Raw genomic sequence first — 25,207 nt, 5'->3', positions numbered from 1 at the left:
AATACATTTTTTTTCTTTTATTAAAAACTTTGTTAGACATTACACATATTTATGGACCTACAATAGTTGTGGTTTCTATGTAGTTTTTTCTTGTTATTTCTTAAAATTATATCTTGTATTTATATACCCTGCAGTACCTTTACCCGCTGCAAACTTATATTTAGAGAGAATCAAAAATTATAATTCAGTAATATTTTTTTCTGCAATGGGCAATTTTGCATAATGAGTAGCCAAATTCTGGTACTTGTAAGTAGGTTTTAATTCTTTTCTTTTACTTAGGCAAAATTCTGAATGCAGGACTTTGAACAGAGTGCTTCTACACTGTGGTATTGTTACTTTTACTCAAGAAACAGATCTGAATTGCCGTTCCAACACTTCTGCTGAGAGGTTAAACGTGTGCTTTGTATGACAAAACTTGATCTGCGAAGCACAGTATTTCCCTCTAAAATACAGTGGAGTCTTTAATTAGTAACACTCAGATATTTTTGTTTCATTTTGAGTTACTTAAAAAGAAAATAATTATAATTAAGAAACAGATGTCAGCAGATGCCTTTACTGTCCATCAAATGCACACCATCAACCGAACTCGCGTATCTGGTTGGAATTTTATCTTATTTGACAGAGCTTTTTGACATGAATTTAGGCTCACATCAAGAGAAGATATAAAGCAGCTGCAGCCTTTTGACATGCACCACACACGCACACACTTTAAAACATGTGAACTAAATAAATATTTCAGTGAGGCTGGAAAAAGCTGAACTGTCTGTTGCTGCTGCATGATATCTGCTGAACAGCTAAAGATTTTGAGTGAAGTTAAAATCAGTTGATAGACATGCACTGACAAACACAAGGGCTACTGATTGCTGTATAATAAGTGATAGAATAATAAAGTAACCATTTGCTTGTTTTCTCCTCCAGATGCCCTGTGTGAACACTGAAGGAAGCATACTGTTTATTACTCCTTCTTTTACATGTTAATCTTGATGTCAGCCCCACTGACACAAACATTTTAAACGGAATTGTTAGGGCATTCAAACCAATTATGTTATTATGGCTTGCTATAATGCGATTACAGAGCTTGATCTGGGCGATTGTCTCTTTAAGAAGCAGTGAGAGTGAGAGGAGGTGGTGCGGTTTCACACCCCGGGGTGGGAAACATGGGCGGAGCCGGCGGCCGCTGACTGACAGCCGCTCAAAAGGCTCTCCAACTCTGCGACGCGCGGAGGACCCTGAGCGACCAATCAGGTGCAGCCCTTAAACCGCAGCAGCCAATCAGAGCGAGCGATGGGAGGAACCCTTGGAATCGCTGTTGTGCTTCCAACGTGGGACTACGGAGCGAGTTAAAAAAAAAAAAGAAAGAAAAAAAAGAAAAAGTAACTCAGGAAAGGGAAAAACTCATGATGGTGGTGCACGGTCGGAAGGAGGGGGGACTCTATTTTGCTATTAATCGGATCGTCGAGATTTTGTGACCGCAGACTGCACCTGATAAGCTGTCGGTGGAGCTGCTTCGGATGAAAGTTGGATGTACTCTGCGGCTGCGGTTCAAGTGCTGCTCGGGTTTTGGACGATACGCAGCTCTCGGGCTTCACACACCAACGCTGGAGTTTTCGGCACTTACCCAAGCGGCTCCAAACTAATTCACAAGTTAGCTGTGGACAATTTAACAACACCGTTACACGTCTTTCTTTTTTTTTCTGTTTGCTAAGTTTTGCTAACATTTTAGCCGCTGTTTCGCTGCTTGTTATTTTTAAGAGCCGTCCGGGCGCAGTGTCCTTTAACATTTTGCATGGTTTCAAACGTGTCGCCAGAAAGTTTTTTAGCCTTTTATGGACACAATCCCGAAACTTAAACCTAAGTTTAAAGCGACGTGTAAGTTCGCCTCTGTCGAGATATGGTGGTTAATCTGTGATTTACCTTTGATTTGTAGCCCGCGTCGGACACCAGAGGAGAAAGTTGGCGAGGAGACTTGTGACAGAAATGAACGTTGGTGGGTCGGAAAACGTTTCACTCCTACAAAGCTGTTTCCACTAACCTCCGTGTTACAACAAGACAATTAATGTTTTATAACAAGCTTCTCGTCTTTTCGAAGCTACGTTAATTATTCCACTTTGCGGGACACCAGGAGACAAGCTCAGCGGCCGCGCTATTAAAACTGGATACAAAATGGCGGCGTCCCTGGGACGATTTGGATATGAGTGTCGGTGTATTTTTTATTTAATTTTGTCGCTCGAACTGATGATCAGTTATGGATTGGGTTCAGATTTGCCCTGTGCACAGAACTGTACCTGCAGTGGAGATTCAGTGGACTGTAGCAACCTGGAGCTGACGGCTACGCCTCTGGACCTTCCAGTCCGGACTGTTTCCTTGTAAGTAAAGCGCTTAGTTGCCCCCCAGTAGCCTATTTATTGACCAGTCCATAACGGGATAACGATGTTTGTAGAGAAAGTGTACAACAACTGAAACTTTAAAACTTTGTTTGTGAGGGGAATTGTGAGGAACCAAGCCTCGTTGATATGGCTTTCTCTCCAGGAATCCAGTCAGAGGAGATTTTTGTGGTTCTGATTTGAGTTGCTTAATTGTCTGTCAATTCTTAACAGGGGGAGTGGGTTCAGCTGTCACAGCGGCTGTGCATCCTTTATAACTTTAAGTGAATTCCTAATGAATGTGAATTTCTCCCTATTTATTTATTTTTTTTGCTGGGGAGACCCTGTTGCCCCATTAAAGCCTCCCGGAGGTCCCTGCAGCCCAATCTGCACACTAATGGAACAACAAACCACCAGCACTTCTCTCTGAGGCAGTCCCCAGACATCATGTTGTAACTTGATTAGGATTGTTTATGCAATTCATGAATTAAACATTCTCATGATCTTTCTCAACAGTCAAAATGAAAGCCTGTTTGAATTTAGATTTGTTGTGTATTTCGGTATTATCTAATGATAATATTGAATAATATTTAATTAAGCTGGGTGGCTTGTGGTTGCAAGAAGTAAACAGGTGTTTTATAACTGCAGAAGGAGGTGCACATGCAATTAAAAGTATTCCAGTTCTGATGAGGGGGGAATGCTTTGCTTTCAGGGCGCATTGAGTTTGAAATCAATGCTTTTCTTGTTCAGATAGGTGTTACCCTCAATAACTTCAGATTCATTTGTTTGTATTCGTGTACTTTCTTGTGTAATATGCCTTCATTTTTAAGTTGATGCCCTTCAAAACTGAAATACTTTCAGAAATGTAATTCAGTATTACAGTTCACAGCATGTTATTCTTTTCAGTCCAATTTTTCACACTTTCTGTCACACAAGTACAAGACGAGTACATACTAATTTAGTTAAGAATAAAATGTATTCATGTTTCTAGTGTTAGACTGAACAAATAGTCCTCTCAGGCAGAGCAAACAAATATACTCGAACATGTCATAACAAATAAACCTCTGCATTATTAAATCAGATTGTGACAGGTATTGTTCTAATTCCTCTTTCTGTGTTGCTCGCCATCGCTCACAAATTCAATTTTTTTGTAAATGAATCCATTCCCCAGGGTACGACTGACAACAGGCGAAACCCTGTCTGCCAGCTCATTTAGGAAATGAGCCAATTTGGGACATTTTTATGAAGCATCCCTCAGTGTTTTGGGAACTTCAGCACTTACTGAGCTGAATGACACTATCTACTCATAAACAACACTACCCTCTATCCTTGCAATTGAGATTCTGGCTCTCGCTGCTGTGTATTGGAGCCACTATAGCCAGTGGTAAATGACAATGCTCAGTAACAGTTAGGCATCTTGTTACATGTTTTTCAGCGTGTGTGTGTTGCTGGGAACTCAGGGTTTAAGACCAAAGGCCCAAAGACTCCTCTGGCTCCCAGGTTCCTGCATGGGGCAGTTTATCTTTCCCTGTGAAGTCAGGAATGCAACTTTTAAAAAGTCTTCTAAAAACATGAATAAGGACATTTGTGCCCGGGTAGCCTCATTGCCCTGAAGCACATCTTAGCCAAGTGCAGGCGCTGTTTATCATGCATGTACACGGACACACACTGCCTCTGCTGTCTTCATGGACAGTGGATATCTATTGTGGGGCAAGTGTCCCATCTGAAACAGCTGCTCTAAACCTTTTGGTTTGTGCAAAGATAGGGTCCTGCGTGAGCCCTGCGTCGCTCCAAGCCTACTTCTGTTATCTCGTCCAAACCTTATCGGTCAAGATTTAAGGACCCGCAATCTTGTTGTTTTCAAAGGGAATGGCTTTATGGCTTTGAATTATCTTTTAAAACACCTAGGTTGCACATTTCCACACCACTTGAGATAGTCACTGGATGTTGGCAGGCAACTCAAAGGAAACCAGCTCTATTCCTCCGGGGTCTGTAAATGAGTAGATGATTACTGTAAACCCAAAGAGTCGAGCATGGACAGTTTCATTTTTGATCCCACTATGAACTAGTTTGTTTAAACTCTGTCTGCTTGAGTGGCAGGATTTTTTAAAAAATGTGTTGCGGTCTCAAAGTTGTAGTGCATGTGCGCTACATGGTATGCACAAATGAAAAGGAAACTAGTGTTGTTTCAAAAGACATGTCGGTAGAACAAGGCTTGTGGCAAAATGCAACAAAAACTGTTTTAGCCTGTCAATACAGCTGAGAGTATCTGTGCACAGTGATTTGGCTTTAAACAAAGTGTGTTTGTACATCTTGACCTTCAGGCATCTGAGCCAAGGAAAATCAGTGTGTAATCATTTGCTTCTGTTATGTTTACCACAGGGACAGAGCAGCAGTTGTGATGTTAGGAAGCACAGTGTTGCTTGGTGTCAATAAATTCAGGACAAATAGACCAGCGTTGTGCCCTCTCTTTTCTATGTAAAACACAGATTTGGATTGTTGGACAATCTGAAAGGGGAAAAAAGAACACCTGTAGAATTTAACTGTTAAATAAATGGCTAAAGTATGTCTGGCTACAGGTGTTAGTAAGCAAGAAGCTGCGAGTTAGTTGTAAACTTTAAACTCTGTGCTTTTCTTTGCTGTCATTAAAACTAAGATCAATTTCAAGCAGAGCGAATAAATCCAACACAGAACAAATGATGATTTCCCACCCATTTGTGTGGGTGAAGAGTGATTGAGCTGTCATGTAGCTGTTGCAATTAGCTTTGTACAGGCTCTTAAATTGGGATTACAGTAATGAACCTCAGGGCTTGCAATTATACAGCAGTTCACAGAAGGACTTCATTCTTCCAGAGAGTTATCAGAGTCTGACCAAGGTGTAGGAAAGCTACAGATTTAGTTTTTTAAGCAGGTGGCTAATGGTGCTGGCAGCACTTTTACTCTTTGTCATGAAACTGCAAATCCAAAATGTTCAATTTGTATTGTTTTATAATCACAAGCTGTTTCTCTAAATGTTTTTTACTGTATGTGTAACTGTCACAGGAGGAGCTGTTAATTTGCAATGCAAGAAACAATTTCTTGCAAATTAACCTCTACAAAAGTAACACAACGGTGACGTTGTTTGTTTTCCTTAGGGGCTAAAATACTATGTGTGCTCACTAATTTTGCCACAGTTTGATTGTTTTTACTCATTTGTTTGCGAAAACAAAGCGTAGATGCTGGGTTGCCGAAATAATGACTGCAGCCAAATCACCTTCACTTTTGCAAAATATGTATGTATACATTTGTCACAAACAAAACAGACACTTTGTCTAGCGTGATGTCTTGTTAATGCTGATTTTTTTCCCCAAAAGAGAGTACAATCACCAGTTTGCAACTGTAGTTTTATCTGCCTTTATTACTCAGCTTTACGGATGAACTACAACATGCTATAATTCATTTTCAGAAGGGAGTGTAACACCTTCATTATGCCCCCTCTCCTCTCTTTAGTCACTTTCATTTAAGCTTTGTAATAATTTTGGAAGAAATGATGAACATTTGTCCAGGGAAGATAGGTAGTCAGAGGGCGGGTGTTGGTCTGCTGAGCGTCCATCAGTAGCAGTCCCAAGTCCTCTGAGGCGCAAACAAAGACCACAGTTTTTGGTGAAGAAAAGAAAAAAAAGCACTAATGCTTTCCAGTTGTCAAAATAGTCTCCCTTCAGGACCGTGATTTTTATGGTCCTGTGTGAGAAAACATCCTTGATGAGGATTGAGGGAAACAAACATGTTAGCACATCCTGGTTGGACAAGGACTGAGGGGGCTACGGTTGTAGAGGCAGTGTGTGATTGACTAAATGAAAAATAAGTGTTACATTCTTATATCTGTGTTAATTTATTATGCATTGCAAAGATATTATTTACAGTAAACTGCTTTATCAATTATTTGCCCCAGCTCTGTCGTCAAGCACTGGGGTTCTTACAGTGAACACTTCTAGCTTCTGCAAAGATGCTGTGACCATGAATTTAGCTGTCAGACGTATACTTTGCTGTTTCTCATCAGTGCTCCTAACATTTAGCAAACTGACCACCAGTCTCAGATGCCTGTCTATTCTTTCTGATTGATGAATAGCCTAACAACATTCAAAGCAAGTTTGCTCTCACACAGTCATATGTTCTCTCTCAGGAGTGGTGTCTTATCTTATTTGCAGCTGCAGTAATGTGTATAAAAAGCATTTTTGCCCACTGTGCCACAGGCGTAATGGGATTTTGTGAGTAAATAAAAGCATGAGCATTACTAATTTTGGCCATGATTGCCGTTGTTGGATAGAGATAAGGCAAATACAGGGAGTCTGTTTGCCATCGCCTCTCCGTCTTTTCTCAAATGACATTGCAAAGTCCTTTTTACTGTTATATAAAGCTACATTTTTTATGGGCTTTGACCTTTTTTTCATTAGTTTCTTCCTGCTGCAGAAAGCTGCAATTCTTTACGGTGCTTGTCTTTATTTCCATTTGTCAGTATTGAGCCCTTGTATTATCAGTTTACTGCTGCTGTTTCAGTTAAAAAGCGAAAAAGAACCCTGATCTTGAATGATCCTCTTTGTGATCCAGCATTTCCGAAGTGCTTTCCCAAGTTTTTAAATGTGCTGGCAACCCTGCTTAGTCTACACCAAACGTTCTGCTGCGACTCAACCCCAAGCCGTAGCCTTAAACCTCACAGTTAATGCCTTATTGGTAAACACCACCCCCAACAGTTGGTTTTGGCTTCTGCCCTCAGGAAGTTGGGTTTGTGTTGGTGGTTTCCTGACAGGGACTGGGAGCTCAGCTGGCCGGTTGTGGACTGTTCAGTGTGTGTGTGTGTGTGTGTGTGTGTGGGGGGGGGGTACGGCTGTGGCTGCAGATCACCTGGCCTGGGGGGAATATGAGGGGAGGCGGGGGGATTTTTTCCACCCACTGCATGGAAGTGTTTTGTTAATGTCACGGTCTGCTGCTGCTGCCTTCGGGCTGGTTCCACTAGTTGGTGAAAGTCCTGTCAGTGGTCAGAAACCTCAACCACTGTTGCACATGTTGTAACGCACAGAAGGAGCTCAGAGGAAATCAAACATTACAGGACTGTCTGCTTGAATGTCACATATTGTCAGACACACACGCGCACACACTTTATTTTTAGGTAGTGTTTTGCTTTATGTAACCTTTTAATAAGTGTGTAAGTAATTTTACACACATGCTTGCCCTTGGTTCAGTGTTTTTGTAACAAATTTGTATCGCTAGTAAGTTTGAACTTGATATAAGGACTGACTGATGTATGAACACTACGCTGTAGACGGGTTTCATCTCCTGATGATCAACACATGATTATTTCAGCAGTTAGGTCAGAGATACAGCAGCAGCACTCAGCACGACTGAGCCCCTTGTGGTTTCTAGGGCATTTCTCACCACGCAGCCTTGTAATCTTGTGGTATTGGGAGTGATTATACCAAGTTTGTTTATTGTCATAGTTTTGATAGCCCTGTGACTCGCACGTTCTTTGGCAGATTTTTTCGTGTCCCAACTTGAGCTTTTGGAAGGGTTTAAGATGATATTATCATTGGCACAGATTTTTATCAGCTACTCTTCACTTTCTCCTTCCTTATCAGTGTCTTAGAATTCACATGAATAAAAGTTCTTATATAAAAGTTTAAAATGGTAATCTAGTTTTTTCTTTTTCCTTTTTTTAGGCAATTGTCTTCTGATAATAACATTGATTCAGTTGCAGTCATTCAAGCAGCACATTAGCTGTGGATAAATTGGGGAGAAACAGTTAAGGTTGGGCCCTTTCACTTATAAGAGCAGATAAAGTCTGGCATTAACATGAAGATACGGAATGAGCTCATGGCCCCACACTGGCTTTAATGACAATCAAACAGCTGCTGCCACAGTCATTCTGCAGGAATTCAGTCAGCAGAATAGATGGCCCTTTTGTGAAGACACTTTAGGGCGCCAAGTTATTTTTTTTCCTCTTTCCCTCTCCCCTGAAGTCAGTGTCTACAAAGTGGGCTCGATCAATGAATCATCTGTGAATTCTCTACATCTGGTAAGAGTTTGGAAATCTGGAGAAGATGTTAGAAAAAAGCGTGACTTGGACAGAGAGCAAGAGGTACTGAGCAAATGAAGCAGCTTCTACCCAGAAAACAGGCAGTCCTTCGAGACAAAAGGGGAGATTGGAGTGCTAAGTTGGGCCAGACTTCTCTTTTTCAACCCCACCGCCCCAGTCTCATTGCTTTCTCATGTAGCAGAAAGGAGCATCAGACCTTCAATGTCTAGACAACCTCACATTCATGTGCAATTATTTTTCTAATCATGAGTAATTATTGTGCTGCTAGTAAAATACACATAACTAGGGGAAAAATTTGACAAATGAATAACTGTCTGTCTTTTTCTTCACTTTGAAGTTAAGAGCACAAGGTCAGCTGCCTGCATAGTACTGCAACAATAGCCCCACGGAAAAGACATACTGTGTTTGTTGTTCTTTCAGATTAATTGGGGACACTCATTTCCCTGTACTCACAATGAACTAGTCTGGCGCCATTTCTAACAAATTACATTGTTATCACGTTAAAACCCAGTGTTTAATGCAGAACCATTATCCTGTGTGCGTATGGACCAGGTTTGCACATACATGTATGCAATTTGGACAGCATGAGCGCTTCTCATCTGGAGTGTCCGAGCTCACTGGGCCTCGTCATGGGTTCAAGCGGTGCCTCAGGCCAGTGTAGACTCTTTTCCCAACCTTGTCGCTGTTTGTTTGGAGTACACTGCTCCATCTCCTGCTTCAGCCCCAACGTGGAGCGTAGAGAACGCCGCGGCACATGGCCCCAAGATGTGGCCCGCCTTCCCGCCTTGGAAAAAACTTCAGAAACTGAGTCACGCTCCTAGCCTGACCGATTTCAAAGGCTGGAGCAGCGTCTTTGTTGAGCTGTGCATGTGGGGGCGGTGGGAATCTGTAATGCAAATGGTAAAATATGCTGACCCCATCAGCGCCGCATTTCTCTGATCCTGCACCTTAGTCCTTACTGCTCTTGCATGATCTTACATTTACTGGCCTTTCTTCACACACATTTTAATGAATCAGAGTTATCATTGTTATAGCGAGTCTTGTTGGCCGGCTTATGCTTTTAACCTTGTCAAAGTTGATAAGATATTGGCTCCCTTTCTCCTTCCCTGTGTGACTTCTGTGTAAAATGGTGGCCTGGAGCTGGTGTTAGCTTTGTGTACACTCTCACTGCAGTTGCTGGGCTATAAACTGGCCCTTAATGACGGGAAGAGCCGTGTGTATGTGTGTGTGTCTGGCTTTCTGACACAGGTTATTATTTGACCAGTTTTATGATGCTCTGAAATCGACCACATTAAAGGGCCTTTGTCTCACAGCTGGACCGCAGAAGGCTCATCACTGACATCACTTCACACTTTCAGCGAGCAAAGTTCACACTGCATTTGTCTGTGATAGAAATGGGAAAGATAATGATGATGTATCTCTGTATGTGTAAGTCTCTGCTCACTTCTTTGCTTCCCACATCTCCACTCTCCCACACAGAGACTATTCGCTGACTTACAAGCATAGTGTCATATGCGATGACATCACTCCAGTACTCCCAGCTTTCCTCTACTCCCACAGCACCCTTAACACAGCTATTTTTTAAAGCCTTTTAATGAGTTTTATATGTCAAATCAGCTACATGGTCCAGCAATGACGGCCTGCTGCCGGCACTGAGCCCTACTTTTCTTCCTCAGACTGTTGCTGGCCTTTAATGAGTTTATCGCTCTGTCTTTTGATGAGCTCTTCTCCAGTTTGGCAAACATTGAAACAAATGTTCAGATTTTTCTTGTAACCTTGGAATTTTTGGCTAACTTATGATGACGTCAGTTGACTTATGTGATAAAGGGGCCTGCTACTAATAACAATTTTCCATAAAATGTAGCAATTATTTTAGTTTAGCATGTTTTTTATATTTGACTCAACAATTTTAATGCTTTTGTGATGACTTAGAACATATATTTCCTATTGATTAACTGATTAAACACAAAACTGATTAAACCACTGTTCAGTCTGTGCTTTAGTTTTTTCCCCTCCTGATTAGTCCCAATATTTCAGTGTTTTTTGGTACTGTGTGGGGAGGCGTTGGACTGAGGCAGCTTGGTGGGGTTAGAAGGTGGGAGTGTGACTGTGCCTCTTTATCCCAGATGAGCCCTCGCTCCAGCTGCCCTCTTGTTTCATGTCTCTCCAGTTCTGCTGACAGAAAGCAGGTTATGTTGACCTTTGTGCTTAATGATGGCCTGCAGTTTGCCAGGGCACAGACGAAGCTACAGTGTAGACTAGATGATGACTGTTAAACGTGTCCTGTTTCCTATATTTGATTGTTCACCTGGCTTGCAGTGCACCAGTCAGAACAGCTTGAATTCAGTGGGAAAATTTGCCTTTGGCTCAACATGCAGCTTTATTATCCCACAGTTTCTTTGGTTAAGTACCTGGCTGAGAGCACTTTTGATTTTGATCCTGCTGACTAATGTCAAACAGTCCTGCCCATTATAAACTAGTTGTACCATACAATGGAATGCAGCCTTTGAAGCATTCAAATGTTTTGAGAACTAAATGACTTAGTAGTGTTTGCCATCTTAAATATACTTCCTTTTCCAGCTAGTTGAATTATATGACAGAAGCTTATGGAAGGATAAACCCAGTTAAACATTTTACAGGATATCTGTATAGTTCTTATTCTTCTGAATATGTTTTCTTCTGTTGGTGTTGGCATCTGCATATCTCTGCTTGTGAAATAATGAAAAACTCAAATGACTTCTATGCCTCTGATACCGACAAAGCATATTCTTCCAGAAACGGTAAGAGTCTAAGGTCACTTTGTGGAAAGCATTAACCATGCTTAGCGCTGGAGTCGCGTCCTCCTCCACCCGCCCACTCCTTCTCTCCCCTCCACAAAAGGGAGGGGGAAGGAGTTTGAGAGGGAGGGAAGCCAGCCTTATCACCATCGCCTCCTACAGTAGGTGTTAAAACACTGTGAAACTTATCTCATCTGATAGGCAGGAAAATAAATCTGTCTGAATGAAGTGGAGAGAAAAAGACTGCGTTGTGTAAACACCATAGGTGACTTAAGGAAAAGGTACATGCACGCTCACGTACACACACAAAGGACCAGTTTTGTTTGTTGCTGTGGCCTTTAGCACCAGTACGGCAGGTTTGGCTTTCAAATGTGACTTGTTCCTTTTTTAATTTTTTTATTTTTGGTCAACCCTTTGTTTTCTTTTATCCTTTTCTGTATTTTCAGCTTGAATATGTGCATAATTAATTTCCTCCACCTTTAAAAGCTAACAAAGTTCTTTGGTGGTGAAGTTCCTGAAGACATTTTTATTAGCTTGTATTGCCAGGCTGACTAGTTAAATTCCTTAACCTGTTTTGTGCCAAAAGCAGTCGAGAAACACTGATTGCTCTTCCAGATGACGGCACTCTTTCAAGTTCATCTTGTCTAAGCTGTATGTATCTGTGTGTGTGTGTTGGTTAATTATACATACCTCCAGGCAGAGGTAGTCAATGGGAATGCTGTGTGACTTTTTCTTTTTTTTTTTTTTTGCTTCACCATAACAAGGTAATTGCCTCCTGTTGCAGGGGACAACAATTTAGCGATCTGAGCCACAAAGGGAGGTGCCCGAGTAAATGATCATGACAGAGACGTGCATGCCCACCTCCTTGTCAAGCCTGTGCCTTGAGGGTAGACACATGCTCTGCTATTATCTCATCACACATATACACACACACACATATACACGCAGAGAGAATTGGGGAAGGAGACTGCTATTATCTGCAATTGAGCACAGGAGACAAGAAAGGGAAATCTGTCAAGTGAGATGGCGATTGAGATTGATAGGCATGAATTGTAAAAAGCGCAGTGTAAAAGTAACTGTATTTTTCTGTGGAATTAACCCAGCGTCCACACATAAGATTTCTTTTAAAATATGTATGGCATGAATTAACTGCCTCTGCCACACAGTTTAGCTGCCAAACTTCCCCCTTGTTCGCTCCCTGCAGCGGTCTTTTAAGGCCACAGTGGGACAAGAGAATGAGGAATGTGTTACATCAGGTAAAAGTGTCCCCAGTCTCTGGGAACAAGTAGCCATCTCTCGGCAGGCCTGTGAAACATTCCTGGGCCGTCTCTCACGTCTGGACAGAGGGATGGAGGGGCGGGAGGCAGGCGGCTCGGAGCTGTGGGCTCCCTTTGTCTTGCCTAGCCTAACCCCACCACACAAACACAAACACCGCTCTCAGTGCAGCCTCCTGTCTGCCAACAGGCAGGCTGCATGCCAGCTAGGCAGGAGGTGTGTGTGTGCGACAGAGATAGCACTTGTTTATGCGTGAAATCAACTCAATTCATGTGGTCTGGGAATCTCAATCTGAAATGCAGATGTGTGTTCGATGCACCCACCATACCCATACCCCCACCTTTTCCCTCGCTCTCTGACAGCAGTATCGCTATATCACTGGACAAATCACTCTCTAATAAGTCTCTGTACAAGTCAAGTGCCAGCTATTAAATACACTGTTAGCCTAAAGTGCAAATTGACTGCTGCAGATGAATGGCCTGTGGACTATGTTTGGAAAGTGAGCCAGGAGAGAGACACTCCATCGATAATATTGATCTGGGTCCTCCTTGAAGGCTGCCTGAATTTATGTACTGCAGTGTTTTCAGGCATACTTAATGTGGACGGATGAGGCTGTTTGTCAAATGGGAGACATAATTGTTTCTATTGATCAGGATACTTATTTAAACTAGTGAAAATGGCAATGAACGATACAATAAAAGATATGAAAAAATACGGTTGCATTGCTGATATTTAGTTCAGGTTTGTCGTCTCTTGTTTGATTTAACTAACCTTTGTATTCATATCTTGTCTGTTTTCAGAAATCTTGGCCACAACAAGCTGACTGCCATCAGTGTTGAAGCCTTTGCCAATCTTCCCAACTTGAGAGAGCTGTAAGTAGTCACCAACAGAATACGCTCCCATAGACATGATTTCCACTGAAGTAGTCGCCAGCAACCCCTGAACACTTTCTTCTGGACTACTCCAAGTATGGCGCGTTCAAGTCTCTTTCTCTTTAAAAAGACTTAGTGTTTTTTACTTCAGTCCACAAGTGTCAGTAGTGAAACATTTTCATCAATGACTTAATTCTGACTGATGTCCATGATTGCCATTCTACTTCCTAGCAGCATCCTCATATGTGTTGCCTTGAACTAAGTCCAATTGAGAATTAAGTGGTGGTTTTCTATATTAAGCCTCCCCTCCACCACCCGATACTGTGGCCAACACTGGCCTTGTAAATATTTTATATGGTGAGGAGAGGGCTTGGCTTTGTGTCACATAAGACACACACACACACACACACACACACACACACACGAGCTAACTGGTGATACACACACTGGTGACATCTTTGGCAGGCCAGCCGGCCAGTCATACGCTCCTGGACATCTGTTTTACCCCTATGTTATTTTTGGTTTTTAAAAGGATGACTTGCCACTTAGTCTGCAGCAGACGTGACAAGTTGTATTTGAAATCTTTTTTGATTTATACACGGTTTGATTGAATATTGCTTGGCCTGAAAGAGCATATAGAGCAACCCCAACCACACTGGTTGCCTTTCTAAAGCTAAATTTGACACATAAAGTAAGAATTTGTGTTTTCGTTTGTTTTCAGTGTCATGAATGCAACATTTCTATTTTGTACACCTTTTTTTGTATTAACTGTCTGTACTACTTGAAAAAAATCCTCAATTAAAGTCCTCGTACCAACATAAAATCACTGTGCCTTTTTTTCAGGACAGTTTTGTTCTCTTACCTACTACTTTGTGTGTTTGTCACTTTCAGTCGGCTGGACCACAATGAGCTGACCTCCATACCAGATTTAGGACGGGCTGCTTCCAAGATTGTATCCCTCTACCTGTGAGTACTGCTCCACTTACTGCTTAACATGATACCAGAATTATCTGACTCTCCGTTACTGTATTCGGAGGTCAGAGGCCTCTTTAAATTGCTCTTGAAATAGGCTGTTGACATCTGTTGAAGATGTATATGCTTTTGCAACTCAGAAGTAGTACTGCATTAATGTGAAGTTAAAAATGATGTGTCTCAGCTGCATGAAACAAGATCAAAAATCCTCTCCCCACTTGAGCTCTGTTGGCGTCAGTATGGCGTTCTGTCTTCAGTGATTAGCATGTGGTTGAGTAACTGACTAGTCGTATTAGCTGGCCATGTGGTCTTGTCTACTGTGAATGTTGCTGGCTGTTTGGAGTGTCAGCTCTTATATAGTTCCAACTTGGTTGCTCTCAGTTGTGAAACTGTGCCTGTGGAGACTGCCTACACTGGCATCTCGCTAGAGATTTACTGCTGTATTTGGGAAGGGCGTGTGCATGCTTGTATATGTCACAAACGTGCACTCAGCAGCCTAATTTTTATGCAGTTGAAGCAAACTCAGGGTGTGAAAGTGGCTGTTTGTTGATGCTATTCTAGCTACTGAATGCAAGGTTTAAGGGAAATCCACAGAAGTGTCATGTATGATTATAGTAATACAAAGTTAGTAATGCTTTTCTAGGGAAAGAAACTAATTGAGGTGCTGTTACTTCAACATAATTCGTACATGAGCCAGACCTCGTCTAAGTTAAACACTGTTAAATTTTATATGTTATCTCAGTACAACAACAATTTTCTGTTACCGCAACGCTCAAGAATGTGTAAAGGAATGTCTGGCACATAAAATAAACACATTGCATTAAAAGGCTTTCTGACGTTAGAGCAAATAAAATCAACCAGATATTCAAGCGTGTTACTATTCTTATGACAAGAAAGTTCTCATTGACTCTTGGTGTTATTCGACGCACACATACACAGGACTAAGTAGAATCATGACGATATTCTGCCAGTATCATCTGTTAGTGCTGTTGTTTTTCAGCGTGCCATAGTTGTTGTTTTTTTTTCCTTATGTGACCAGGGAGCATTCTTACATTTCAGTTAACCTTAAACAAGAAAATTAAAGCCCCTTAAGCTAGTCTAGTGCTAACCATCAACTTCACTCTGTATTTTCTTTCACACCTTGCTGGGATGGCGGCCGACTGCGTGGTAGTAAAGTGTACAGCTGCTAGTTCCTGTCATGTTGGTCATCAACATATCATTTTCAGTGGTGAGCTCTGTGGGAGTCACACGTTGGCCTCTCCCTTTGTGTCATCTGCCTGCTTCTCAGAATTTATCATGATGCACTAATGTGGTAAGCATATTTCTTCTAAGTTGTGGACAGTTAGTAAGAATGGGGAATTTAGGTTTGATTGAGCAACTCTGACATCTGCTTATTAAAATATGCCTTATTCCCACAAGTTTGTGCTACTGTTGTTGTGCTTTATTGGGCTTTTTGTCAGTCTGGACCTGTAAGGTTTAACACAGTCTCCTGTTTGCTTAGGATACAAAACAGGCTGGAGCAAGTTCACCTTTGCTTGCTCAAACAGTGTCTAGTCGCAGGCCCTCCAAATGATCAGGGTGTCTTTTTTTGGCCTGACTTGAAGCCTGTTGCTGGGTGAAGGCCTGTAGTCCTGATGGGAGTGGAGGCTGGAGGGAGGGTCAGATTTTTACAAAGCCACGCAGCTGAAGTGAAGGCCCGCTGAAGCACTTGCAGCTGCAGCTGTCAGTCACATGGCTTACAGTAAAATGGGTGACGGTGAGCAGGGGAGGAAGGATGAGAAAACAGGGAGGGAGTAAGAGATGAGGGATGTGAATAGTGTCGGATCAGGATGACATCACCACATGTCGAAAGAGGAATGGTTAAAGAGAAGTAGTGGAGGAGGTAGTAGGAGGGTACGGAGAGTCAAATGAAGGAAAAAGGAAGCCAGAGGTGAACTCAGGTTCAGGGTTATTCCCAAATGTAAGTCCTACGCACTGTGTCGAACTTGCCAACCACCAAGCCTTCGAGAGTGTGTATTTGTGTGTGTGTGTGCCCTGGCAGAGGCAGCAGTACAGACTGCAGGCCAGTGTCCCTGTGCCATTGGTTGGAGATTGTCTGGAATGTCGTCTGACTACAAATTTGTGTGAGGCAGCGGCTCACTTATACACATGCGCAAGCAAACGGGCAGAGTATCTTTCTTCAGCCGCTCATCCAGCAGTAACCTTTCCTCAAAGCCGAACACCTTTTATGTGTGGTTGCTACCGTCTGACCGTCTCTAAGTTTTTGAGTGTATCAATTATTTACCTGCAGACAAAGTTTGCACTAATTAGTGAAATGGGCATTTTCCAGGATTTCTGGCTCTCAAATTGTTCGATTAAGTGTGCGTTTCCTGAGCTTTTCCTGGTCCAGAATGGGCCTTTTTAGGGTAACTACACATGGCAGTTAACATGCTCAGTCCACGCACAGTAAAAGCAATATGTCTCTGTTGCTCCATTTGAAAGAAATGCATGCATTTTCATGTTATTTCTCACCATTTCATGATGAAACTATCTATTATGTTTGAGTCAATGAAACCTCTATCAACAACAAGTCTTAATTCCTATTGATTGAGTGATGGTGATATTCATTTGTCACTGGCTAAAACCTTTTTTCCTGTATGCAGGAAAAACTTACATTACTTTGATGTGACGCAAATGACGCCCAGGGAAATGGTAGTAGCTGTAAAACTAAAATATATGGCGTGTTTTTGTTTTGCATGCCTTGATTATCCTCCCACATACATATTTATCATACTGGAAGGTGAAGAAAGCAATGCTTCATTGGCATGGATACAAAAACAAAAAAGCTACACCCTTCTGTTGTAAGGAGGTTAAAATGTTTATATCTTTGCACTAGGAATACATTTTAGCAAACATTTTGTATGTATATAGTATATTTAAAAAGGGTGTCAAGATTGTTGATGATTCACTTTTGCCATGATAGGTGTGTCATTCATCGTAATATTATCACATCGGTTTGCATTTACAAAGAGCTTGCTGGCTTGCTTCTGTGGGCGTACAGTGTACAGAATTGTAATGAAGTACAGAAAGCTTATTTCTAAAATAGCATAGACTAAAAAGAAATGAGTGAGTTGGCTGGATTTTTTGTCTGTCTTAAACTCTTGCTTGGTTGAGAGGTGACTCATTTCCTTTCTTTTTCCTTTTTACACCTCCTGTCACTCACTCGTTTTTGGTTTTTATTGATGTGTCTGGCAGCTTGTTTTGCTTGCTGCAGCTCTTATTGAATTCATTAGGCACAGATAGACCTGACAAGATGATTGCCCAGTTTAAAGTTTTTGTTCACTGTCAATTGAATAGAATTTCATGAATTACTCTGGCAAAGCTTTGAGGTGCATCTTGTGAAGAGTATAGTTTAACACTAAAACAAATCATCTGAGCACATTGTGGCTTCTGATGAACCATCCAAAGACCATATGCCAGGCTTCCACTGTCCCACAATGCACTTGACGAGCTCACTGACATCCCGCAGACTCCCACAATGCCGCAGCAGGATGACAAAAAAAATGCAACAAAAAGTTTTAAAAACACAGTGTCAGAGTGACAGCAGAGCAGCACAAACTTTCCCATTGTGCTCCTCGCTTCCCCAGCAAACATCAAAGGGTCCCTTTAAAACAGCTTGGGATAAAAATCATATGGCCCGCTGGATGATCTGATTTTGAAATAATTCTCCTTTTGTCCCGACCGCCAGCTTCAAACGGGAAGGGACAGGCCAAACAATCAACCTCAAAGATGACACTGGAAATGGGAGAGTGGGCATGCTAGTGTAAACCCCTGATGCACTTTCCATACATCAAAAGAAGTGTCAAAATGAGCCGGGCTCATGATAATCAGATGGTCAATGGGGCAGGGTAATGAGATTTGGAATTAAGTAGAATCAAGGCGAATACGGCCTTTCGACATCAAAGAGAACAAGAGTGAACCGAACTCCTCTTTATCAGAAATGTCACTGGCCGTATGATAATCAGTTTTTATAAACGCTACTATTGTATGTGTGGACTTCAAACACATCAAGCGCTGAGGTTTTATCTGTCTCTCACAGGCAGCTGGGCCCTGGCTGTGGGAGGAAAGGGGGAGGAAGGGGGAAGGCGGGTGGATTTGGGTTTGAGTGGCGGAAGAAGAACGGAGCGAGAGAAAGAGTGAGAGAGGTCAACTTCTCCCACCAGTTTGAGACTGATCTGTTTTTCCCAGCGAAGGTCACCAGCTGTTGACCCCACCTCACCCCTTAATTCTCTCCCCCCTTACTTTTCTCCTCCCCCATTCCTTCCCACCCTCCTTTGCTCCTTTTGCTCACTGTAGCCACTGTCTGTTGCTCTGTCCCATGTGTGCGTTTGTTATTTGTGTTGTGTGTGTGAGTGTGTGTTTGCGCATGTGTGCTCATCTTTAACCATTTCTGCCACTGTTTATTCAGGTGGGCCACTGTGGTGTGTGACCCCTCCTCCTCTCAGACACCAATAAATGATTGTGTGTGTGTGTGTGTTTGAGTGTGTATTTGTGTTGTGTGTTCATCCACTGACTGAAGGCTAGAAGGGAAGGAGCTGACCTTGTTTTGATGAGTTTGACTGGTACAACACCTGCTGTCTCTTGCGGTTTCTGTCAAACACACACTCACGCACACATACACACCATCCTGAAGTATGTCATTATTATAGATAATAATGTAATGAAATCATGGGAACTGATTTAAAGATATTTGTGCACGTAATACGGGCCAGTCTGCTAATCCCCAGTGCTGGACAAGTAATTGTCTTCCAACTGCAAAGACATTGACTTCATCAAATTGGCTTGACGTGGTCGCAGTGCTTGACATCAGATTTGGAAAGATTGCTGGTGGTAAATCTGAATGGGTCAACCCAAGGTCAGGTGACCCTTCCCCTTTTGCTGGCTTGGATGCAGTCCGGATGCTGCATGAGTTTGTCGCATTGTTGCTTGTCAGAGGTGGAATTCAAAGTAATGATACCAATTAAGACTGAGCGATATAGCTCTCAAATGTATCCCAATGAAGTGTTTTATTTTAGCTGAGTTCATTTTTAAAGGCCAATTTGGATTTAACAAATTTAGCATTTAACATGTAATAATTACATTGGTTGAATGACAATTTAAAGCACATAACAATGTCACATTTACACACTTAAATAAAAATAAGAAAAAAGGAATCATCTCACCTTGATAAACATTAAGCAAAGAAGCCCCCATACTTTGGGTTTGTTCATCCAACCAACCTTATTTTTTTTTTTGTTACGTGCTTTCATGGCAGTTTGTATCAGATTTTTCTGATTGAATCTATCGATCATTTTATCACACAGGCCTAAAACCAATGTTTAACTGGCTTGCCTGAAACTGAATCGAAAAGCACAACAGATGAAACCAGCAAGGAAGATGAGGGGAGTGTACGCATGGGCACATGGAGAGAGCTGAGGCCTAAATTTGACACATATTGGATGTATGAGTAATCCTGTATTATACACACATCTCAGTAGGGCATAAATGTGAGAGAAAGAGTAGGATGATTAATATAGTCCTTTTTAACAGAGATCATGCTATCTGTCAAGAACACCCCTTCGTTACGGTGCTGTTGCTTCCTCATCCACACTCAACCAAATAAGCTGGTGTAAGGGTGCTCCTGTCTGAGCTTTCACATAGCTGACCAGCTAACCAGAGGCGTGATGTGTAACACAACAGTGCGTGGTTGTCATCATGCCGCCTCCCTTTCACACAGACAGCGATTCAGCTCTGGCTTCAGTGCGAAACAACAGTGCCTGCCCATTCCGTTGCTGTACCTTGTACATCGAGAGCTTATCAGTGTCAGTTTTTAACTGGTTAGTTTTGGACAGTAAATTTTGACAGTTACCATACTAGTCAATGTCAAACACAATGGATTTTAAAGCTGCAGTTTCTCTTGCTCTGTCATGTAAGATTTCACTTGGATGTTAAAGGGTTGAGCCCTCATTATATAAAGCAATCACAGTTGGCCTGTTTCTCTCTGTGTATACCTGCGTTCACATTGTTTTTTAAAGATACGTTAAGTAGCAAATAGATGTACTGTTTGATCTCCATCTTGTTTCCGTCCTTTATAACTTGTTTGCTTTAGTTTTCTTTTAGACGAGTCAGGGCAATGAAAGTGATACTAAATGAAATTCCCATCCCTAGTTAGCACCCAGTCATGTGTCAAATGTGTCACCCAGCAAAGACTTTCATGTATACTCGGATAACGTGGGCCTTCAGTCTCCTGACACGCTCACATATACATAGACACACAAATGGCTATCAAGCAGCATTTCCCATAATCCAGTTCTCCTCATGACTAAAGGGTGATAACTGGGACAGCATTCTTCTATTATCATTCATTCTCTTTCTCGATCATCTGCACTGTGTGGTGTGAGTCCTGGTCCTCAAAGTAACCCACTACAGATGTTGAGGAGTACAGGATAGGGTGGAGTGAGTGACCCTCCATTCCACACAAGACCCCTAAACAGGGCTGAAGTCAAAACTCGGATCGGTTCGGTCTTCTCTTGGGCTTCTGGCTCAACCAGGACAACATGGCCTGACAAAACATAGCTGATTTAGAATGTTTCCTTATGCAGAACCTCCTATTTTCTCCTGCTTCTCTAGAAGAAACTTTAAGCAAGGCAGGGTGCATGCTTTTTCCTTTTCTGGGTTCAGACACATCAGCAGCCACGATTTTTGTGGCATCTTTTCAAGTTTTGATTTTCTGTTGTCATTTGTGCCTCCTCCTGTGTCCTTGTGTATATTAAAGCCTTGATAGTGACCAGACCTTCCTGAGAATCACAGTCTTCTCTCTATTCCATCACACACTGAAGTACTCCCTTCAAGTGGCTCTGGTTGATCACCAAGGCCTCATCTGTCTAAAAGATTTTGTGACTGTTTCTTTGTCCTTGGAATTGTTTAAAGAAGGCAGCCCCTGTGTGGAAATCCTGAAAGTACGCATTTTGTGGTGGATGAAGACCACTTTGTTCTGTGTACTCTTCTCTTTGTGTGCCTGAGTGGGCTTAAAGAAGCCTGGGTGAATAGAGTGTCCTGTCTGGGTTGATGGGAATAGTACACTTAAGTTTAGCAAGGTGATGGCGTAAACTTTCTAGACCGTCTAGAATTGTCAACCACCCCTAATGTCTTTCGTGTGTTTTTTTTATTTTTTCAGACATCATAATAAGATCCGTAATATTGATGGCAGGCGAACCAGAGAGCTGCTTTCTGTGGAAACGTTGGACCTGAGCAATAATGACATCACTGAGCTACGAGGGCAGTGCTTCCCTGCAGGACTCCAAATACGAGACCTGTAAGTACAGTCTCGGAGCATTGCTGTGGCACGTGACACACCTTTGAGGGGTTCTTTAAAACATTCTAAAAACTTTCACTCTAAAGGTTTGATTTTCAGTCATTGGTATTTATAGGAATACAAACAAAACAATACTTGTCTTGTATATCAATACTACAGTTGCATTTTTTAGTGAAAACATATGAGGAAATACTGATTACAGCATACAAGAAATATCTGCAATAACTCGAGAGACAGAGAAACTTGGCCATTAATAAACATGTTTGAAGTTTGTTATAAATCTTTTAACGTGGTTTGTCTGTGTTCAGGTACCTGGGTAACAACAAGATCAGTGTGTTGGAGGTCGGAGCTCTGGACCATCTGGGCTCAACTCTGCAGGTCCTGAGAGTGAGTCGAAACCGCATCAGCCAGATCCCCGTTAAAGCCTTCCAGCTCCCGAGGCTCACCCAGCTGTGAGTACCACTGGATTTTATCAGTTTAACAACATAGTTAGTGTGCTGACAAGGTTGTGTTTTGATCTGTCAGAGCAGTTCGCCCTGCAAAACCATTATACTTCTGACATTTATGTTAAGGCTGAAAATGAATGAGTTTCCCAGTTATAGCCTTTAGAGACATTACAGAATAGCAAAGAATTAAGAGTTTGAATAAGTAGGAGTTTCTACTGTCTGTTGATCGAGCTCTGTGTGTTTAACATTTGGAACGCTATTAGTGTGAGCTATACCTCTAAGGGTGGATAAGGTCTGACTAGGTAAACACCCGGGCCCTATTATTAGTGATTTATGGCCTTCTTCCATATCCCCAAAGTGGTTAGTTCATTCCCCACACCATGCTCCATTATCTTTGTCAAACTTCCACCCCCCAGCATAACAGTGAGGTCGACCCATTTGTAGCTCAACGCCTCTATTCTGGAGAGCAAAGAGACTCACGTAATGGGAGTCTCCCCCCATTGTGGCTCCAGTGGTTTCCCCAGGTGCCTTTTGTTGGACAGGTGGCCTCGGTGACACTGTATCTGCACATGCTAGTGGTGATGCGCATTAGACATAAAAGAACCTCTGTGGATGTTTATCTTTGCCAACCTGAGGGCTTTTACAGCCTTCACACACACATAGCAGCTGAACAGATTCATTGTTACATGTGCAGGCGTCTTCGGCATTATATACAAAGGAGAGAACGAGTGCACTTTCTATACATCTTATATTACATTTTCTCTACAGCCCTTCTTGACTGTATCATTGTTAATACAAATATTCATAGCTCGACCCTTGCTTGTAAGCTAAAGTCTGTGGTATAGAGCCCTGGCATCTTGCCACCAGCATAAAGGACACCACTGAGGAATCCCTGCAAGCTGCAGGATTATATGGTTTTGATTTGGTTGTGATGGATGCTCATGTAGAAAGGGGGCAAAACCTTTCTGAGTCAAAGGAAAGACGTATGTTTTCCGCTTGCTTTACCTGGACATCATTGTACAGTGCCTTACAGATTTTCTCTCATGATGAGTTGCTGCATTTTTTTTTGTGTGTCTTTTCCATCTGCCCTACAGTGAGCTGAACAGGAACCGTATTCGTCAAGTGGAGGGTCTAACCTTCCAGGGTTTGTCTAGCCTAGAGGTGCTCAAGCTGCAAAGAAACAGTATCAACAAACTGACTGATGGAGCCTTCTGGGACCTGGCCAAGATGAAAGTTCTGTATGTAACTATTTAAGACATAAAGATAATCATTTGCATTAAGTTGGACATATGCAAGTTCACGTGTGAGGGACTTATAATCCAACATGTATAGCTTTGGCCACTTAGTTGTTATGTACAACATGTCACATCATCATCAGTTATCATATTTATGTAATTTGGGTTGTACATGGAGGTTGGAGTGCTTGGAGCAAGCATTACCTGACAGGCTAATCCTATTTGTCCCAGTTGCTTACTATTACAGGAATACACACCAACCAAAGAAAATTACCCTTCCTGGAACTTGCTCACAATCACAAAAATCACACTTTTCTCTTGCCGACGCAGATTTTTTTTTCCAAAATTACTCAAATTACATACTTAATAACAGAGTAATGGCCACAAATTGCATTGCAATTTACACAAATACTGCTGCAAATTTAGCCATTCCAGGATGCAATAATACCACTGACATATGGAAAACTGTTGTGTCAACAAATTCTCACTGCAAAAACGTTTTTTTCAGCCACCTGGATTACAACAGCCTGACAGAGGTAAACAGTGGCTCTCTGTATGGACTGACCTCCCTTCAGCAACTATTCCTCAGTAACAACTCCATATCCCGCATCAATCCTGATGGATGGAAGTTCTGCCAGAAGCTCAGGGAACTGTGAGTGCCAGCATTTAACTTAGCCAGAACACCCAAACACATTGTGTGCCACTCTGTTGAAGCAAATAGAAATTCAATGCACAAATTCAATGAAAAAGTTCAGCCTAAAAATAAAGTTGGATATTTTAAACTTTGTATAAACAACCATAGATTCAAGTTTAGCTGTAAATTGGTTTACCTTTATGTCTGTTTCCAGTGATATAAACCGCTTGTCTTAAAGCCTGAGAACCGACTCTCCCTCCCTCTACCCATATCATGCGTCTGCTTTCCTCAGGGTTAAATGACATTTTGCCTTAACACTCAATGCGCTACGCTATTCTCAGGATAAGCCTGTTTATCCCATAATTAGAGCTGGGCTCAACAGCACTCAAGCCCTTCGACAAGAGTTTTTGTACGCTGTTCTGAAACGCAGAGGTTTGGTAAACTGCCGTGTAATCCTCTGCTGATTGTGTTGTGGTAATTACACTGAAGGATCACCTTCACTGCCTTTGTCTACCAAGTTATTATCTGAGAGTCTTTCCTGTACTGTTGACATGACTGTCGTAATGCTGCTTTAACGTGCTTCGCTCAGCTGAGGCGTTGCTAACTACGAGGTAGCCCGTGCTATCTGTGGCGCCTGTGTTTGTTTATGTGTAACAGTCAGAAGGGATAAAGAGGTAGATGGTGATCATGCTTGTTTGCTCTGTGCATCTCGATGCTGTTTCCTGTGTGCACTTCTTATGAATGACCGATTGCTCCTGGCACTGTTTGTTAATCTGCCTCCCAGCACTGTACCAGTCACCGCTTATATGATTTTATTATCTAGAGTTATGATGACCCCTACGACTGATAGAAGTGAGTGACTCGTCTTTATGAGAGCCTGTTATTGCATTCCCAATGCGCCAGGCTGAGCTGGTCATCAGGGAGAATCTCTGCACACATGACTGGTCAAGCAAGCCTGAAGCCTGGCCACAGAGACAGACACAGAGGGCCACAGAGAGGGCAATAAAATGCACAATACTGCCTTTGAACACTGTTTGAAAGATACCATTATAGGATTTATTATCATTTGTAATCAGGACTTACCAGGAGGTATTATGTACAAGCCATAAAAAACCACCCTTACAAGTCATTTAAACAAGTTTTGAGCCTTCGTTTTGACTTGTTTCTCAATTAAATTATCTTGATAGTACTCCTAAAACAAGTAAAAATCATCACGTCTCCAGGCTTTAA

The 25,207-nt window shown here is 42.0% G+C and overlaps 1 protein-coding gene across 1 annotated transcript in view; it reads left to right on the top strand.

The window, feature by feature from the left end:
* The first annotated feature begins 1,354 nt into the window (after positions 1–1,354).
* lrig1 (leucine-rich repeats and immunoglobulin-like domains 1) overlaps positions 1,355–25,207 on the top strand; it is a 37,358-nt gene continuing 13,505 nt past the window's right edge. The window contains 7 exon segments of the mRNA XM_022219508.2: positions 1,355–2,366; positions 13,286–13,357; positions 14,249–14,323; positions 21,525–21,662; positions 21,971–22,114; positions 23,203–23,346; positions 23,852–23,995. Of these exon segments, the coding sequence (XP_022075200.2) occupies positions 2,164–2,366; positions 13,286–13,357; positions 14,249–14,323; positions 21,525–21,662; positions 21,971–22,114; positions 23,203–23,346; positions 23,852–23,995 (920 nt within the window). The 5' untranslated portion in view covers positions 1,355–2,163.

The sequence above is a fragment of the Acanthochromis polyacanthus genome, chromosome 5, assembly GCF_021347895.1.
Source record: "Acanthochromis polyacanthus isolate Apoly-LR-REF ecotype Palm Island chromosome 5, KAUST_Apoly_ChrSc, whole genome shotgun sequence".
NCBI lineage: Eukaryota > Metazoa > Chordata > Actinopteri > Pomacentridae > Acanthochromis > Acanthochromis polyacanthus.
The sequence above is the reverse complement of the archived record's forward strand: the minus strand, read 5'-3'. Positions and strand labels throughout refer to the sequence as shown.